This window comes from Rhinatrema bivittatum, chromosome 3 (assembly GCF_901001135.1).
Source record: "Rhinatrema bivittatum chromosome 3, aRhiBiv1.1, whole genome shotgun sequence".
In the NCBI taxonomy this organism is placed as follows: Eukaryota; Metazoa; Chordata; class Amphibia; order Gymnophiona; family Rhinatrematidae; genus Rhinatrema; species Rhinatrema bivittatum.
The window spans coordinates 474,904,426-474,925,354 of NC_042617.1; the positions used below are offsets into that span (position 1 = coordinate 474,904,426).

The following is a 20,929-nucleotide window of genomic DNA, read 5'->3' on the forward strand; positions in this document are numbered from 1 at the left end:
AACTGCTGAGCTTGCTGAAAAAGGGGGCTCCATGCTAGATGACCCCTCAAAAATTGGAGTCCTCCTTAATGGACAACCTGGGATGAGGTCTCCCATCTCTGCTGATCCTTTTTACAGCTGCTGCAACAAGCTGCTCCAAGACCCTTATTAGATGGGTGGGCAGTAAGGTCACAGACCTCTGGATCAAAGAGGGCTGCATGCCTCACCATTTATCCCGCCTAAGCTGGACAGTTTCATGCCCTTCGCCAAAGGTTTTGAGGCAACCCCCCTACTCACCCAGTTGCTTTCATTTTGGCCATGCAGTCGGTTGCTATGTGACTGCCATCATGCCCTTCTGCCTGAGCTGCTCAGAGGCAACTTACTGCTTAAAATGCAAGCATATACATGAAAAACTTTCAGAAAATGTTGTGCATGCCAAATAGCAGGTGTAACTTGGGCAGCGTAAATTTAGAGGGATAATTCTCAAAGCGCATATGCACATAAGTTCACTTTGAAAACTGGTATAACTTATAAGCGTATTTGCAGCACAAGTTATGCAGGATGTTTAAAAATGACTCTTCTTTTCAAACACATTTCTGTGGGAATAACAGTGCTTTACTTGCAGAAATAGCTTGTTATAAAATTGCAGGAAGACTTACATATGTAGAAAATGTACTTGCATTGAGTGGAGGTGTTCCCTGGGGCAGAACTGGGGAAGACCCTGGACATATGAGCATCTTTTTTTGGATTTCCTCAAATTTTTCCTGCGCACAAGCTAGCAAGTGTAAATTGTGTGCGGGTAGCTTTGCTGCAATAATTTTCAAAGTGAATGTAAGTGCGTAAGTGTGTTTTGAAAATTGGTGTAAATTGTGTTCATGTTTGCACAGGAGGTAATTTTCAAAGGAGTTACGTGTGTAAATGTAACATACTATCGTAGCAATTTTTGAAAGCCCATTCACATGCTTAAATTACACTTACATGCATAAAACCTATTGACAATTCAATGGCATATATTGTAGCAATTTTCAAAAGCCCACTTACATGCATAAAGGGGAATTTTAAAAGTCCAGCACGTGCATCAGTTAAGGGATTTGTGCACAAGTAGAGCTTACTCTTGCTGACCGAATTTTAAAAGCCATCCAGATGCGCATGCATCTCCAGCTGTATGCATATCTCACTTGGATTCAAAAAGGGGCATGGTCTGGGCGGGGTGTGGACACTTTGGGGTGCGGTCAAGAGATGTGTGGGTAAATATTTACTCACCTGGGCGCGTGCCCAGGTCCAGTGCTCCTTAATTTTACGTCCGCTATTGACGAGGTGCAAGCCTGAATAAAAGTATTTCCAGGCAACTCGGAAAGTTTGAGAAGTCTGGGTTAACTGAGGACAATGCAGGTATTAAACCTTGAGGGTTTGAAGGCCCTACCTCTAAACTGGGTGAACTGGTGGACAAACTGGTGAAACTGGTCATGATGTGGACGTGCACTGGTCACAAAATTCCCCGACTTACACAGCCGAAACATGACTTTATGCAGCTGGGTGCACACGAGTTTAAAAATGAGATCACATGTGCATGCGCCTAGGGTATTTCATAACATGCACGCATATTTGCATGCATGTATGCAGTTTTACACATACAAATCCTTTTGAAAATCACCCCTAACTTTCTTATGTGGCCTGTTAATAATTTTAAAGGTAATTCTGCAGGTAAAATAGCACTTTTACTCAGAGAATGGACTTTTACAAAATTGCCTGCCCAATACTGAGGTAAAATTAATTGCATATGCAGTGGCAATTGTCTAAATACAAAAGGTACCAGGTTGCTTCTGGTGATGGCATTCACCTTCCACTTTTTTCCCAAAGGGGAAAAGAAAGCAAGTTCAAATAGGTTCTGGGTTGATGACCTGGGAGAAAATTGCCACTGTGCATATGTCCTATATATCTGCAGGTTTATCTATACTGAAGAAGAGGTATTCCTGGGGGCAGATTTCGGGTGGATTCTGAATTTGAACACAAGCGTCTGTTTGGCCATATGCACCAGTGTTCATGCTGGAAGTCTGTTATCATGTGCTCTGTATCCAGACTCCAGGTCTGATTTTATTGATCACAATTCCATTTCCCTCCTCCCTCCCCCAAAAAGCTGTGAATGCTGCTTTCACAGCATCACCAGACCCAGCTGATCCCAGATGTTGACCATCTGATCCTGGAATCGAAACATGTCATCAGACCAGCTCAAAAACATTTAAAAATCTGTATCATTAAAATATTCTTACCATCCAGGCTATACGAAAGAAGATCCAAGACTGAGTCAGCCTTCATTTGATAATTTGAAATGAAACTATCAACATCGCCCTTTGTAGTATTGCCCCCTGTGTAAGAAGCAGACCAATTGTAGTAATTGCTGTGTACATTTGTGGAGAGGTCCAGAACGCCAAGTAAAGGTATGCGCAATTTGTAATACTCTGGAATAGTGAAGAATGGAATTTGGAATTGTTGAGGTTCTATCCTTATGTTGGTTAATGCCAAATCCATTGATGGTGTCTTTATAGTTCTTGGAATATTCAGTTCTTCTGAGGATTTTCCACCAAATGGTAGAGGAACATCAATTATGATACTATCCTTGTTAAGCAAGTACCTGACACTGCCATCACTAAAATAAATAAAACACAAAAAATGTGATTTTTTGATAAGATTATATATGTATGAAGCTTTCAGGAGTCAAAAAGGACATATATTTAACATTCTAATGCTATGAATTTTTGCAAGTCATAAACACATAAACAAGAGAAAGTAGTTTCTGGATTGGTGTATGGCCTAGTTCTATAAAGTCTCATCTCCAGATTTCATTACTTGAATCATACCTGTATTAACAGCAAATTATTGTTGTGTTGAAAATGGTTTATGACCTATCCCATATGAATTGAGCATTTTCATCCTACAGAAAAGATGTCTATGCTGGTAAAATCATATATAGATGTCTATTTAATAAAGTGTATTAGCGCTAATGCAAATGATAGCACGTTAAACACCTGTATTAGATAACAAAGGCATCTAATGCATATGAAATCAGTATTAACTTTAATTCTGAAATTAAAGAGGTTATGAGGTGCAAAACTATGTAAATTATCTCATTTATTATAGTGAGGAATCAGACATGTGTTAACTAGCACAAATGTTAACACAGAGATGTTAACACATGCATGTTAATTTGCAAAACACAGTTTTGTATATCATTGTTTTGTAAATACTATGTTAACATGCTCATTAACATGCATATTAAAATTGTGCATTAATATGCCTATTTTAATGCAGTTAGTATATAGATCCCATAATTTATCAGAGGCACTATGACTGACATGTTTAACAAGGAAACCACTATGAAAGTAGAAATGTTTTATCAACCTTCAGCAATGTTCACTTCACAAAAAAGGCTGAAAAAAATTAACAGGGGAGAGTGGAAAATCTTGCATGTTGCCAACTGAAATGTGATTTTTCCACAATTAAATACGAGGCTTATTGGTCAATGCTCTACATATGGTACTTTATACATCAGTATGTAAGGAAGTAAAAAGAAAATAAGAAACATCTAACAAGTATGAAGACATTTTAATTTCTATTGCATTGGCTTGCTTACCTTTTTAAGAACAGCTGCATGGGAAGTATGATAGGAGGTAGTCCTAGTTTCTGCAAATTCAGCTCTTGCAATGCATGCAATTTTTCTTGTAGTGTTGTTGCATAAGGAGCATCCTTGAATGCCCTTTCTATCCATTTATTGACTGCCTGCAATAAAAACAGATACATACTTTGGATTCATGAGAAATGTGCAAAGGAACATTCTGGTATAAATAGCAGGTGTATATTAAGGATTTTTAAATTATTATTGTATTTGTTATATTGAGGTCAATGAATGTAATCTGCTTTGAAGTGTCAAAAAAGCAGATTATATAAATCTAAATAAATAAATACTGAGTGGGGCAGTGACTGGCGAGTTACTTGCATAAATTTAGCCGAGATATTCAGCGGGTTCTGAAAGGAGCCCGGTTGCAGGGCCCCCAGCTCAGGACCATCACTGCAGTGACAGACTGCTGTAGCACTTCTCTCCGGGTATAAGTGTATCTGGCTGCCAAGGGAGAGAGAGGGCTGAACAGAGGACCCCTCCCCACCAACAACATCACCACCACTTAAGACTTGTGAGCATGAGCAGACAGGGTGGTGGCAGGTTGCGGGTTACCAGACAAGCCCTGTGCTGCCCACGTACACTGTCCTCCTCACACTCCCTGTTCGGTGGTGTAGAACACTACTGGCAAGAATCACCAAACGAGGGAAGAACAGTGAACTATTATTTACCAGTGAATAAATATTAGAGCAAGAAACATTAGTTGGTGAAAATATAATGTGGTTAAATCATATAACATAAGACATGGATGACATCCAAAAGGGCACAAATATGGCAAGTCTCTATATAACAAGTATATGACAATATTATATTATGCAGATCTCTATGTCATTACCCTACAATGAAACTATATGGAAAAAAAAAATGAATACATGTAGTACTGCAGGCTCCTTGTATCTGTAGCAACCTATGAAACCTGTTCCCCCCTGAGGAACTGATGTCCCCATTCACAGTCCCCGAAGTAGGCAGCATACCACTCTGTGGGTCCTTGAAGATTGGGCTAACCCAGATAGGAGGGACAATCCAATGGTTGTTTTCCATTGTGGGGTGGCAAGCTGCTTTTGCTGGCTCAGCTGTCCCCTCATTCCCTCTGTTGAGATGGGTACAGACCAAGGCCTTGGTGCCAGAAAGCCAGGATTTATCTTGCCTGCTCTGCACAGAAGGGAAGTCTTCTAACTGCAAATTAACTCAACAAGTCTGTGATCCACATAGGTAGCGGTCATCTCAACCGTGAAGATACAGGGGAAAAACCTCCTACCCCTTTGAAATGAAGGGTGTTTTGTTCCTGGACTTAACTTAAGATAAGAAACTGAAGTTTACCTAGCTTTTGTCCTGTGGCCTGCAGATCACTCCAGCCAACCTGGGGGCTGGGGATTTGCTGTGAAAGCCTTCTGTCACAGGCTGCAGTCTCCTGTTTTTCCTCCACAGCTCTAACCTCTGTCTCCTCCACAGAAAAAATATGCCTTCATGTGGACTTGGATGCAGGAACCTATGCCGTCTTCATAGAGTCAACTTATGCACCTATTTTCCCAATGCCACAGAACTTACACTTAGAAGGCCTTATTTTGAAAAGCATTTACTTTCTTAAAAATAGGTTTTATACAAGTAAATGCACTTTACCCATAAATGGAGTTTTTGAAAATTGCTACAATATATGTCATTGAATTGTCCATAGGATTTACCCACGCAACTGCACTTTACGCTGGTAAATGGCTTTCAAAAATTGCTACAATAGTAGTTACATTTATGTATGTAAATTCTTTTGAAAGTTACCTCCGTAACTTTCAAAGTTACGCACATATGTTGAAAATCGACATCGACATAAGGCATTCTTCAGCACTTCCTGTAAAGAACGACTATAGAGCTAACAATTCCAGATCAAATTTCCACTTCCTCTGTTCATATTTTAAGCTTGGGGTGGCGAGTGGCTTGTTCAGGTTTATAATACTAATGTAGGGCTTGATTTTCACAAGGATCAATGCAGTTTGATGTAAATAAATGAGCTTTTGAAAATTGTCCGGGGGATTGTGCTTGTAAAAATACCTGAAGAAGCGATTTCATGCAAACATTTACACACACTAGAGTCATTCTGAGGAGTGCACTTGGGGTGAAGAAACTATGTAGGCGCATACTTTCAATTTTCAAAAGTGTGCAAGTAAATCTACAGGTATATGTTTATATCTACTAACAAGGTAGATTGGGTTGATAGTAACAAAGTAATACACAGCAGATAAAGACCAAATGGACCAAGTCTGCCCAGCAAGTTTATGGTAGTAACTGCTGCTCCATGCATGTTCCCCCCCCCTCCCATCTTCTTTTAAGGGTAGTAACTCCCACTCCATGCACGTTACCCCTTTATGCAGAAATTCAGCACATAAAGGGGTAGATATTAAAAGGAGCGCACGCATGTCCATGTGCGTGTGGTTCCTGGCGTGTGCACATGGACCCGCGGGTTTTATAACATGTGCGCGCAGGTGCACGCATACTATAAAATCCATGGGCCGCGCGCACATGAGCCGGATTTTAAAAACCACGCACGCATGTGCGGGTGGCACGCGCCGGGGGGGGGGGGGGCGGGTTTTAGTAGGTTTTGTGCGGTGACGAAATCAGGCCTTCCCCCGTTCCCTACCTAAATCCCCTCTCCTCTTCCCCTCTCCATCCCACCCCCTTAACCCTTCACAGAAACTTACTTTTTTTTTTTGTTACACTACTTACTGCTCCCCTGGCCTCTGTCCTGCCCCGTCCCTCCCCACCCAGACCACATCCCCGGCCCATCCCCTTTTCAGGGCCTGGCAATTGTGTGCATGGCCGGGCCTTTTTAAAAATGCACGCAGCAGGGCTGAAGATCCTGGAAGGCATTTAACTATTGTGTCTTCTTCAAAATGAGTTCCAAAATTAGTTGCTCTGATGACCGAGCCTTGAGCAGAAGGAGCTTTCTTTTTTGACATTTGATAGTATTAAAGGGCTTCTGGGTACATTAGTTGTCCTCTTCATTTTCTATTGCTGGAGCATCTTCATTTTTCAGTGCAGAAAAGGCGTTTTGTAAGGGTATTATTGTGGAGAGTGGGTATCTCTTCTATACAGGTTTTGCTCTAACAGAGCCCAGAGTAATCCATTTATTCCTGAATTTCTGACTCCTCTGTGTGAGTAGGGGAGAATATCCTGGATGCTACACGCTTGAGGAAACTGGGTGTCTATGTGTCACAAGTTTTATTCTACCGGAGCCCACCATAAGCCATTTATTCCATGCTCTCACACTAATTTTCAAAATTGCCTTCTGTATGCTTTATATTCACAAACTTTAAACCTATGTGGGCCACTGAAAATTACCCGCCTAATAAGAACATAAGAACATGCCTATACTGGGTCAGACTAAGGGTCTATCAAGCCCAGCATCCTGTTTCCTACAGTGGCCAATCCAGGCCATAAGAACCTGGCAAGTACCAAAAAACTAAGAGGTAGATTTTAAAAACATACGTGTGCGCGTACTTTTGTTCGCGCACCAGGCGCGAACAAAAGTACGCTGAATTTTATAAGATATACGCGTGGCTACGCACGTATTTTTTAAAATCCAGCATACTTATAAAATCCGGGGTCGGCACGCACAAGGGGGTGCACATTTGTGCAACTTGCGCGCACTGTATCTTACGCGCGTACCCCTTTGAAAATCTACCCCAAGTCTATTCCATATTACTGTTGATAGTAATAGCAGTGGCTATTTTCTAAGTCAACTTAATTAATAGCAGGTAATGGACTTCTCCTCCAAGAACGTATCCAATCTTTTTTAAACACAGCTACACTAACTGCACTAACTACATACCCTGGCAACAAATTCCAGAGTTTAATTGATGGAGTAACTTAAAATCTTTAAATGTTTATTTTATTATGCCAGTAGTACGGAAGAAAAAAATATGAAATGCTTTATTGACTTTTCTTTCTAATAAGCAATTACATTATTATTTTTTTAATTTTGATAATAATGCTAATTGAAGTCTGAATTTATTTTTTTTCAAAATAAGTATTACTTACCACTATTGATTGTGAAGCAATGTGTCTTAAAGTCATATCAGTATTGGCAACATTGTGGTCCAGAATGTAATCGGAATACTCCTGAACATTCAGAGGTTTCCTGAACAGAGCGTGGAGTCCAAAATGATTAGGAAGATTGGCAATGCGTTTCAGGTCAGAGCTGGTGCCAGAGTTCCATTCTATTTCAATCTTGTCAGAATCTGAAAACCATAATGAATACATAAAGAACAAAATGTGGATTTTCTCATATATACAAGCACTTCAATAATTAGCAATATCAATTTGCATACAGTTTTACGATTGGTAGGATTATAGATAATCTATTGTCATGAAAGTAAGTTTACTGATTTCAGTAGGGGCGAAACTACTAAATATAATTCATAAAAATAACTTAATTCGAAGTCTGACACCATTTAGGTTTGCTTATATTCAGTGATAATTCTGGTAGGGGAAGGTAGATAAACATAATTTAGTTATAATTAGGTTTTCTGACTTTAGTTTCTAACCGAGAAACTCCGACAAATCACCCCCAATGTGAAAAATAAAATTGGTTTTTCTTATGTAAACACCAGAAAAACACCACTTCCCCTGGTATTCTGTCACCTCTCCTTTGCCTACCCTGGGTCCTTCACTTTGTTTTTGTGCCTTTTCCAAACTAATGACTCTTCAGCTGCAGAAATGATTGTATTTGATTCAACCGGAAAAGGTACCCAACAATAGTACCTGCACTGAGAAAACATTGATAAACACAGATTTTTGGTACCCCCAAAAAACCCCAGTTAGCTGGAAATAAACACCTATTATTTATTTATTTATTATGTAAAATCTTTTCTATACCGTCATGAAGTTAAGTACCATCACAACGGTTTACAGGAAGGCACATAAAATAATGATGATAAATGTATAGGAACATACATTCTAGACAGGTGCCATTAAGATTTGGTTACATAGTTTTATGATCAATACTATTTGGTGAATGTGATAAATGTCCTTTTATACAGGTATCATTTTATTTACAAGTATAATTTTATAAGCTGTATATTTTATTTTCGCAGTGAGGTAAAATAATAAAGTGCGCACAAATTAGGTGCTGTGTGCAGATGTTCTACTGCCCATCCCCTTCTACTTTCTATTCCCCATTCTCTTTGTGATAAGCTTGTTTAAAAAGCCAAGTTTTTAAACTTTTTTTTTAATTTGATGTCTCTTTGTAATCTGATCTCTAGTGGCATGGTATTCCATAGAATAGGTCCTACTAATGATAATGCCCGTTCTCTAACTTGGGTTAGTCTTGCTGTTCTGATAGAAGGGACAGTTACAAGTGCTTTGTTAGCTGATCTCAGGTTTCTATGTGGGACATGTACACGTAGTGCTGTGTTCAGCCATTCTGTTTTTTCATTCTGTATTACTTTGTGTATGGTGCATTGTATTTTGTACAGTATTCTTTGCTCAATGGGTAACCAGTGTAATTCTGCTAGAGTTTCGGTAATGTGGTCACTTTTTCTTTTACCCGTCAGAATTCTTGCTGCCGTGTTTTGTAGTATTTGTAGTATTTAAAATTTAGCAACACCTCAGAAGCCCTAGGTGTAATGAATTTTCAACAGCTAGTGGAAATGGACTTAGATCAAAAGCAATCTTGAACACTGAAGTGTAAGGGAAAGATGAAAGGACTGGTCCCTTGTATATACATGATCTGTATGCTTCATCTAGGGGTGAATTTTCAAAGACTTACATGGGGATTGTGCGTATAAAATTGGCATATGCATGTGCAAATAGCCTCTATGCATGGTAAACACATTTTCAGAAGGGCAAGAGTACAGACATATTCTCACAGCCACAAAGAAATGTACTGTATGTTCATACAAAGAGCATTTCAGAGTGGGGGGGGGGGTTTGAAATACATGCACATTTAGGTATTTTATAAATGAAGTAACATGCTTTTACACCTTTTAATCAAGTCGCAGATTTTAAATCGGACTTCTCTTTTCTCTGCAGTTTTTGGGTGGGGGGGGGGGATCTGGAGCAAATGGTGGAGGATGTTGATGAACTGGTGAAGGTCTTGGCAAACTGGTACTTGAAAGTACCCGCACAAGTACGTTCATAAAAAAGATATGTACATACATCAGCTCGCTTAATAAAATACTTGCCTCCCCACACAAACTGAGGGTTGTTATATGCACGTTACAGTTATTTAATATATAAAATATATGTGCAAACATTTAAAAAAGAGGTGTACAATGTGGATCCTTGCATTAAAAAAAATGTGTGTGTACAGAAAGTGAAACATGCACGTGTACATCTGGGATGGAGATGCACAATATCTACTAGATAAGGGAGCCCTGACCGACGTGCCGCAAATGCGCAGTAGAGAGCAGCTCTACCGCGCATGCGCGGGCGAGCACGTCAGTCAGTCAGAGCGGAGCGTGCCTGAAAAAATGGCGCTGGGAGGAGCAGTAGCGGCGGCTGTGGCAGCGGCGCTCGCGAGGGATGGAACCCCCCCCCCCCGGAGATCGTCCGTCTATGCCATCCGAGGGAAGGGGTTGTGTTTGAGCTGAAAGGGGAGGGGATTGAGAGAGGGGGAGTGACTGAGGGGAGAGTGAGGGTTGGGGGGGAGGGGAGTGACTGAGGGGAGGGAGGAGAGAGTGAGGGGAGAGGGGAAGGTGAGAGGGAGGGAGACTAGAGGAGGGAGGTGAGAGGGACTAGAGGAGGGAGGTGAGAGGGAGGGAGAATAGAGGTAGGAGGGAGAATGGGGAGGGAAGGTGGAAGGGAGAATGAGGGGAAGGGAGTGGGAAGGAGAATGAGTGGGAAGGAAATGGACCAAAAAATTTTTTAAATGTAGCCCGTTGTTATGGGCTTAATGGCTAGTTTTATAATATTTGATGCTCAATTTATAAAACACAGGCATAACTCAGACACTTATGATACATGCATGTGCTGAGTTATGAGTGAAGTAGCCTAGTGGTTAAGGTAACAAACTGCAAATGAGGGAAGCCAGGGTTGAAATCTCTCTAACCCTCTCTGTGATTTTGTACAAGTCACTTCACCCTCTGTTACCTCACGTACAAGCTGAGGGACCTATGTACTAAGCTGTGGTACTTGGTACAGTAGCTTAATAAGCCCCACAGTAAAATAGCATGGCAAAAAATACCTCAGCTTAGGCTCCTGTTGAGGTCATGGCTGAGATCTTCTTAAAGGGCTCCAGCAGACCAACACAACTCTATCCCATATGTTTGAGATCCCTTGCCCCACAAATTAAATGTGTGATGCATTGCCCCACTTTATCCTCCAAATCCCCCCTTCCCTGGAAATTCACAGCCCACACCCCAACTCCCCCCCCCCCCCCTCCCCCAGGTCCTTACCACTGAAGCCCTGGTGGTCTAAAGAGGCCTAGAAATGCTCATAGATCTGAGTCAGATCCATCATATTTCAAAATGGCAGCATCCGTCTGAGGTCCTATGAAGGGGCAAAGGCAGGACTTGGAACAGATGTCATCATTTTGAAAATCTGGCGGCTCCTGGTCTAGAGCTATAAAGGGCTCACTGGGCCCCAGTAGACTACCATGGTTTCAGTGGGGTGCTGGGAGGGGGATAGGACACAGATTCTCGAAAAAACCCCTGGGGATTTTGAGACACTTGGGGGAGGGGAGGATTGTGTAGGGCTGTTTGGGCCCTTCAAAAAGATGGATCCTGAATCACTGGGACATGCATTAGTGTCCGGATGCTCCCAGGGGAAAGTTGGCGACAACTGAGGATTTGTTGTTAAATTTAAGTTAAATAACACGACTTGCAATTTTGGAGGCAAGCAGTGTTATTTGGTTTACATCATTTTGCCTAGTAATAAGCAGATCTGCATGCTAATTGGGTCATTACCATACTCACGATAGTGTGGGGGGTGGAGGGGAATAGTGCAAGGTATTTAAAATACTACGTGTTATTACTGCATTAAGGCATTTACCATGCAGTATACACAGTTTATCATGCGGTAAATGCTCAGCATGGCATTGTAAATGACTCCCTAAAACTGTAAACCCTCTGGATACAGGGAAATGCCTACAGTACTTGAGTGTAATTTGCTTTGAAATGGCTGACCAGTCAAGAAAGGCTGAACATAAACTGAAAAAAAAAATACTATTCAGAATTACCCTCCCAAAGAGTAAACTGACATACCATATGTGAAAGCAGTCTTCTGTGAGACAGAAAAATCACCAACAGCGGCTGATGAATCAAGCTGAAAGGTTATGCTGCTGGTGGAATGCTGAAGCACAGTCTGAGTTTTAGCTTCAGTTTCTAGGCGAGGAACTGAAAGTGTGCCTCTAAGCATGGCTTCTCTCTTTCCATCATATCTGTGATAAAATCAAAGAAGAAAAATTAGATCTTTGCTTATGAGCAGTGCATGCTCAGATAATATATATTTTTAAAAATTTCTTAGCCGCAATTAGTTTCTATAGAAAATGTTTTTTACATGTCATTATGAGCAAATAAGGTAAAAGGCAATTAACTATGGAAAGGGGTGGGAGCCGGCATTTGCCATGGTGTTGTTTTATGAACATAAGAACCATGCTGACTCAGAGCAAAGGTCCATAAAGCCAAAGCATATTGCCTCCGACAGTGGCCAATCTGGGTTAAAAGTACCTGGCAGGTTCCAAAGAGTAGATCCATTCCTTGATCACTCCAGGGATCAGCAGTGGCTTTCCCAAGTCTACCCAGCTAATAATGATTATGGACTTTTTCCTCCAGGAACTTGTTCAAACCATTTTTAAACCCCCACTACACAAAATACTGTGACTATATTCTCTGGCAGAAAATTCTACAACTCAATTGTGCATAGAGTGAAAAAAAAAATGGGCGGCTGCTGCCTGCTCTGACATGGCGTGGATAAACCAATGCCGAAGATCCCCAGTATGGGACCGAGGAGACTTTGGACCTGCCAGAGCTAGAGAATGAACATCTTCATGAACATAATAGGGTGATTGGAAAGCCCATCCACCATGGACTGCAAACCTCCTCCGACTTCCTCCTTTATCCCATAATCACCTGGCTTTTGTGCAGCCCGGCCACGTCAATTCACTCACTGAGAGGAGTTGGGGGAGGAGATGGGCGCCCTCTTCGCCCAGCAGATGGCATCACAGGCAGCAGGAGGGGAAAGGAATGGCAGATTGAGCGCCCCGCTGAGCCCAGCGCCATAGTGGCTGCCGCGTGGGCTGCCACAGTCCATGACAGGATTTCCCAGCAGCACACGTGGCTGTGTGATGACACTTGGCACCGTCGGGGAGGACAGCGATTGGTCGGCCAGCAGCATCGGAGGGGGGTCAAGCAGGGGCTTTAAACCCTGTTGGTGGCAGCAATTGGCCCGTCTGTGATCGCTGCCACCAGCAGGCTCTCGTGTCACCAGCCAGCACTCATTTCTAAGTGCATCCTGTACTCAAAGAGAATGTTACTCAACTCCCCCCTTCCTAATTGGGCTTCCTATTTTGTGAACAGCCCTTTAAGAATTTCCTGAAGTGACTGCATAAAAAAATAAAATAACATTTTTAAAGCCTGTCAGTGGAATCAGAGCAAGGATTTGCTTGCCCCAGGGTAGTCTTAAAGCCAGTTCAGCACAAGGGCATCGTGATCAGAATGGCCCCATCATCACGTGACCATGGTAACTACCTCTCATTACTCCCCCCCCCCCCCAGCTCTATGACCCATAAGTCAGTGACCATGGCATAGGCCTGTCATGCCCCCATGCAGAGCTCGGTTGCCCCATCAGTAGGAGCTACCCTTGTGGGGGAGAGTGGATATGAGACAGGCATTCCCCAACCTTGCCACCGTGGAACACATGGGTACATAAGAACATAAGAACATAAGAAAATGCCATACTGGGTCAGACCAAGGGTCCATCAAGCCCAGCATCCTGTTTCCAACAGTGGCCAATCCAGGCCATAAGAACCTGGCAAGTACCCAAAAACTAAGTCTATTCCATGTAGCCATTGCTAATGGCAGTGGCTACTAGGGATGTGAATCGTTTTAGGACGATTAAAATTATCGTCCGATAATTTTAATATCGTCTTAAACCGTTATGGAACACAATACAATACAGATTCTAACGATTTATCGTTATAAATCGTTAGAATCGTGAGCCGGCACACTAAAACCCCCTAAAACCCACCCCCGACCCTTTAAATTAAATCCCCCACCCTCCCAAACCCCCCCCAAATAACTTAAATAACCTGCGGGTCCAGCGGCGGTCCAGAACGGCAGCGGTCCGGAACGGGCTCCTGCTCTGAATCTTGTCGTCTTCAGCCGGCGCCATTTTCCAAAATGGCGCCGAAAAAATGGCGGCGGCCATAGACGAAAAAGATTGGACGGCAGGAGGTCCTTCCGGACCCCCGCTGGACTTTTGGCAAGTCTCGTGGGGGTCAGGAGGCCCCCCACAAGCTGGCCAAAAGTTCCTGGAGGTCCAGCGGGGGTCAGGGAGCGATTTCCCGCCGCGAATCGTTTTCGTACGGAAAATGGCGCCGGCAGGAGATCGACTGCAGGAGGTCGTTCAGCGAGGGTTCCGGCGCCTCGCTGAACGACCTCCTGCAGTCGATCTCCTGCCGGCGCCATTTTCCGTACGAAAACGATTCGCGGCGGGAAATCGCTCCCTGACCCCCGCTGGACCTCCAGGAACTTTTGGCCAGCTTGTGGGGGGCCTCCTGACCCCCACGAGACTTGCCAAAAGTCCAGCGGGGGTCCGGAAGGACCTCCTGCCGTCCAATCTTTTTCGTCTATGGCCGCCGCCATTTTTCGGCGCCATTTTGGAAAATGGCGCCGGCTGAAGACGACAAGATTCAGAGCAGGAGCCCGTTCCGGACCGCTGCCGTTCCGGACCGCCGCTGGACCCGCAGGTTATTTAAGTTATTTGGGGGGGGGGTTCGGGAGGGTGGGGGATTTAATTTAAAGGGTCGGGGGTGGGTTTTAGGGGGTTTTAATGTGCCGGTTTTTCGATTTTTCAATTTTTCGATTTTTAACGATTTTTAACGATTTTTCACGATATTTTACCCCCCCAAACGGCAACAATACGCTTCCCTCCCCCTCCCAGCCAAAATCGATCGTTAAGACGATCGAGGACACGATTCACATCCCTAGTGGCTACTCTCTAAGTGAACTTAATAGCAGGTAATGGACTTCTCCTCCAAGAACTTATCCAATCCTTTTTTAAACACAGCTATACTAACTGCACTAACCACATCCTCTGGCAACAAATTCCAGAGTTTAATTGTGCGCTGAGTAAAAAAGAACTTTCTCCGATTAGTTTTAAATGTGCCCCATGCTAACTTCATGGAGTGCCCCCTAGTCTTTCTACTATCCGAAAGAGTAAATAACCGATTCACATCTACCCGTTCTAGACCTCTCATGATTTTAAACACCTCTTTCATATCCCCCCTCAGTCGTCTCTTCTCCAAGCTGAAAAGTCCTAACCTCTTTAGTCTTTCCTCATAGGGGAGCTATTCCATTCCCCTTATCATTTTGGTAGCCCTTCTCTGTACCTTCTCCATCACAATTATATCTTTTTTGAGATGCGGCGGCCAGAATTGTACACAGTATTCAAGGTGCGTTCTCACCATGGAGCGATACAGAGGCATTATGACATTTTCTGTTTTATTCACCATTCCCTTCCTAATAATTCCCAACATTCTGTTTGCTTTTTTGACTGCCACAGCACACTGTACTGACGTTTTCAATGTGTTATCCACTATGACACCTAGATCTCTTTCTTGGGTTGTAGCACCTAATATGGAACCTAACATTGTGTAATTATAGCATGGGTTATTTTTCCCTATATGCATCACCTTGCACTTATCCACATTAAATTTCATCTGCCATTTGGATGCCCAATTTTCCAGTCTCACAAGGTCTTCCTGCAATTTATCACAATCTGCTTGTGATTTAACTACTCTGAACAATTTTGTGTCATCTGCAAATTTGATTATCTCACTCATCGTATTTCTTTCCAGATCATTTATAAATATATTGAAAAGTAAGGGTCCCAATACAGATCCCTGAGGCACTCCACTGTCCACTCCCTTCCACTGAGAAAATTGCCCATTTAATCCTACTCTCTGTTTCCTGTCTTTTAGCCAGTTTGCAATCCACGAAAGGACATCGCCACCTATCCCATGACTTTTTACTTTTCCTAGAAGCCTCTCATGAGGAACCTTTTCAAACGCTTTCTGAAAATCCAAGTATACTATATCTACCGGTTCTCCTTTATCCACATGTTTATTAACTCCTTCAAAAAAGTGAAGCAGATTTGTGAGGCAAGACTTGCCCTGGGTAAAGCCATGCTGACTTTGTTCCATTAAACCATGTCTTTCTATATGTTCTGTGATTTTGATGTTTAGAACACTTTCCACTATTTTTCCTGGCACTGAAGTCAAGCTAACCGGTCTGTAGTTTCCCAGATTGACCCTGGAGCCCTTTTTAAATATTGGGGTTACATTTGCTATCCTCCAGTCTTCAGGTACAATGGATGATTTTAATGATAAGTTACAAATTTTTACTAATAGGTCTGAAATTTCATTTTTTAGTTCCTTCAGAACTCTGGGGTGTATACCATCCGGTCCAGGTGATTTACTACTCTTCAGTTTGTCTAGGTTCACCGTGATTTGATTCAGTCCATCTGAATCATTACCCATGAAAACCTTCTCCATTACGGGTACCTCCCCAACATCCTCTTCAGTAAACACCGAAGCAAAGAAATCATTTAATCTTTCCGTGATGGCCTTATCTTCTCTAAGTGCCCCTTTAACCCCTCGATCATCTAACGGTCCAACTGACTCCCTCACAGGCTTTCTGCTTCGGATATATTTAAAAACGTTTTTACTGTGAGTTTTTGCCTCTACAGCCAACTTCTTTTCAAATTCTCTCTTAGCCTGTCTTATCAATGTCTTACATTTAACTTGCCAATGTTTATGCTTTATCCTATTTTCTTCTGTTGGATCCTTCTTCCAATTTTTGAATGAAGATCTTTTGGCTAAAATAGCTTCTTTCACCTCCCCTTTTAACCATGCCGGTAATTAGTGTAGCTGGGTTCAAAAAAGGTTTGGATAAGTTCTTGGAGGAGAAGTCCATTAACTGCTATTAATCAAGTTGACTTAGGGAATAGCCACTGCTATTAATTGCATCAATAGCATGGGATCTTCTTAGTGTTTGGGTAATTGCCAGGTTCTTGTGGCCTGGTTTGGCCTCTGTTGGAAACAGGATGCTGGACTTGATGGACCCTTGGTCTGACCCAGCATGGCAATTTCTTATGTTCTTATGTAATAGGAACAATTGTTCCTTGCCTGATTGCAAATTCAGGCATCTATGCTCCAAGGGATTTGGTCCTCACCCCTTCCTGAGATGCCCTAAAAAGCAGGGCGCCACTAAGGGCAAATAATGAAGAAGTGATTTCTAGAGCACCCACTTCTGAGTGCTGGGATGCTATGGAACCCTGGCTGGACATGTATCTCAACAAGAAGGCAGCAACTTCTCTGCTGGCGGGTTTCAAAGTAGGCTTCATGATTCCCTACAGCAGTCCTCTCACATGGCCTGACCTGCCCAATTTCTGATTTGCCAGTCACCTAGCCAATATCATCTGAGAGAAGCTGGATAAAGAAATGCAGTTGGGCCACATAAGAGGTAGTTATGCCATGGACCCGTTTCAGCAGATGATCATCTCCCCACTCTCAGTTCTTCTCAAAAAGGAAGCAGGGAAATACAGGCTGATACTCAACCTGTCTTACCCTGAGGGTTCCTCTGTTAATTACTTCATCCTGCAGGATGATTGCTCAGTAACATATGCTTCCTTTGATAGAGGTCTGCATATTTTGAGGAAGTGTGGCCAAATTCATGGGATCATACTGCTATGATAGGTGCATGCCAGTGGGCTGCTCCATCTAGTGTGCTTATTTTGAGATGTTCAGCTCATTCTTGCACTGGATGGTAGCCTGTCATGAAACGTCAGACTCAATAGTCCATTACCTGGATGAATTTTTGTTTATGGGTCTAGACGAGTCTTTGATTTGTGATGGGCTATTTCGGCTTTTCCAAACAATTGCAGAGGAATTTGGTATACCCCTGGCCACTGATAAATCAAAGACCCCTTCAACCACACTGACATTCCTGGGGATAGCCCTGAATTCTGTGGGCATGGTATGCAGGCTCCCACAGGAGAAACTGATGGCCCTGGTGGGCCTTCTAGAGGACATGTCCCGGGCTCCTATGCTCTTTCTGAAGCACTGACATAGTGAGGGCAAAAGTAGCGCCAGCGCCATTTTGACTTTTTAAAAGAAATGGCGCCGGTGGCCCTTTGCCCTTACCATATGACAGGGCAAAGGTAGCGCCGGCGCCATTTTGGTTCCTGTCACCCAACGTCACGAGTGCAGGAGATCGCTCCCGGACCCCCGCTGGACCCCCAGGGACTTTTGGCCAGCTTGGGGGGGCCTCCTGACCCCCACAAGACTTGCCAAAAGTCCAGCTGGGGTCCGAGAGCGGGTTTTAGGGTGCCGGTTTTCCCGCCCTCCCCTGATTTACGATTTTTTACGATTTAAAAAAAACAAAAACCATGACGATCAGATTTACCTCCCCCCCCCAGCCAAAATCGATCGTTAAGATGATTGATCACCCGATTCACATCCCTAATTGTCTCTTTTGCAGCAGGTATCTGAGCTCTAGAGAGGGGAGATCATTCTGTCCAGGCTGATATAGTGTCTATTTAGATCAACTTTACTAAGAGCACAAGCAAGAGGTAGGCTCAGCAAACCACCAGCAGGGGCTAGCAAGACACAGCAGGCCCTGTAAGTTCTGCCTAGGGGCAGATTCAACCCCATTGCTAGATATGGGGCTGATGAGAGCTCACAAATGGTGGTTAAGGGCTAATGGTCCTGATAGTGTCTGGGAGACCAGGCAAGGGTCTTAGCTCACTCCCGGCCCAATGTGGGGGGAGGTCAAGAGAGGGTGGGGCATAAAGGAAGGAGATTATTGAAGCTCAGTACCGGGTTTCTCAGTTGTACTATTGTTTGTTAAGATAATAAAACTACAGCCATACTATTCCAAAGTGACTCTAGTGTCCGCTCATCCTTGTTGAGGGAAGAGGAGCAGTATCCAGCTGGGATGGCTGTCCTTGTGCTCCGGTTATATATTCTCCAATTTCTTTTAAATCTGCTACCTGTTAGTTTCATGGAGTACCCCCTTGTCTTAGCACTATTTGAAAGAGTAAGAGGTCAATATTCAAAACTAAACATTTAAATGGCTAACTTGGATTTAGATATCCATCTAAATGGCTTTGAATACTGACCTCTCTATATCCTTCCTCTATTTATGTGTTATACCTCACTAGTGATTTTATAAATCTCTATAATGCATAGTAACATATGTAGTTACACTATATTTGTATAATTACCACACTATAGTAAGTTATTCCTATATCAAAGAGAACACTAGCTATATAAAACTACAATATCATAGCTAGTTGTGCTGAAATATGCCAGGCTTATACAAAGGGCTTCTAATTTTAGGAGTTTCTAAATTGTAAAGTTAGGTGTTTATTTTCCAGCTATTTAGAGGTTCTTTGTAGATCCCAAAAATCAGTTTTTTTGCAGCACGGTTGAATCAAATACATACATTTGTGCAACTGAAGAGTTGCTAGCATGCAAAAGGCACAAAAACAAATTGGAGAATCCAGGGTAGGAAAAGGAGAGGTAAGAATGTATTAGGGGAAGAAGTGGTTTCAAGCATTTATCTAGTAAACTATTTGATTTTTTCTGCATCTGGGGATTTTATTAAGGTTTAAGGGTTAAAACCTAAAATCAGAAGCCTTAATTATACATAACTGTAGCAACACAGACAAAATTAATATTATAAGCTATTAAAACTTAATCAGGAACTATTACTGGTAATACAGATTTGCATTATTTTCTGTATGGAGCTTCATTACTTTAATGGAATTAATACACAATAATTACTATAGTTACCCTGTTCAATGAAAAGAAAATGTCTGGATAGCTTTTTCTAAGGCTAGTCAATAGTTTTCTAGTTTGGATAAAAAGTTCAGTTTTATCATACTTAAATATTTGTCAAACTTTATGGTAGTGAGTTTCTTCTAAATATACAGTAGGGAAATAATTTAATAACTGACATATCATTAGGGATGTGCATTCATTTGTGACGAAATAGGAAATATAGATGATATTTCCTATTTCGTCATGTTTCGGGAGTCCCTGAAACGATAGGGAAACCCACAAAATTTCATGTGGTTTTCTTATCATTTTTTTTTTGGGGGGGGGGGAGAGAAAGGGCCCATAAAAAAAACAAACCCAAACCCACCCCAACCCTTCAGATTTAATTAATTACAATCCCCCACCCTCCCGACCCCCTCAAAACTTGCCTAAAGTCCCTAGTGGTCCAGTGAGGGTCCTGGGAGCAATCTCCCCCTCTTGGGCCGTCGGCTGCCTCTAATCAAAATGGCACCAATGGCCCTTTGCCCTTACCATGTGACAGGGGCTATCAGGGCCATTGGCCGGCCCCTGTCACATGGTAGGAGCAATGGATGGCCCACATCATTTTTTAAGATGGCGCTGGCCATCCATTGCTCCTACCTTGTGACAGAGACTGGTCAATGGCACCGATAGCCCCGTCACATGGTAAGGGCAAAAGGCCACCGGCACCATTTTATTTACTGGCAGCCGATGGCCCTTAGATTGGGAGAACTTTAGGCAAGTTTTGGGGGGGTCAGGAGGGGGGGATTGTAATTAATTAAATCTGAAAGTTTGGGGTGGGGTTTTTTTTGTTTTGGGACAGCCGAAAAAAAAAAAACGGCATGAACTGCGGGAAATGAAATTTCCTGCAGTGGGCCAATAACAAAGGCCGAACCAAAAGGTTTGGCCGAATCACATCTCTACATATCATTATAAACCTAATCTACTAAAGTAGTTGAGCGGCTAGATGATAGAGGAGCAATAGGGCTCCTGAAGGATCAGGAAATAGTAGAAAAACTGAATGAAATCTTTGCCTTGGTCTTTACTTAGGTAGATCTTGGGAACATACCCTCACCTGAAACATTCTTTATTGATAGAGATTCTGAGCAATTAAAACAAATATCTGTGACTATGGAGGATGTATTAAATCAGATTGACAAGCAGAAGTGTAATAAATCACTGGAACCAGATAGCATCTACACCAAAGTTCTAAAAGAACTAAAACATGAAATTGCTAACTGGTTACTAGTAATCTGTAACCTATCATT

At 42.5% G+C, this 20,929-nt stretch overlaps 1 protein-coding gene across 1 annotated transcript in view; it reads right to left on the bottom strand.

Moving 5' to 3' along the window:
• Positions 1-20,929, bottom strand: part of APOB (apolipoprotein B) — an 88,152-nt gene that overhangs the window by 19,226 nt on the left and 47,997 nt on the right. Inside the window, exons 22-25 of the mRNA XM_029595996.1 lie at positions 11,845-12,020; positions 7,682-7,881; positions 3,611-3,756; positions 2,250-2,626 (exon numbers count right to left, since the gene is read on the bottom strand). Of these exons, the coding sequence (XP_029451856.1) occupies positions 2,250-2,626; positions 3,611-3,756; positions 7,682-7,881; positions 11,845-12,020 (899 nt within the window). The remainder of the gene's footprint in view (positions 1-2,249; positions 2,627-3,610; positions 3,757-7,681; positions 7,882-11,844; positions 12,021-20,929) is intronic.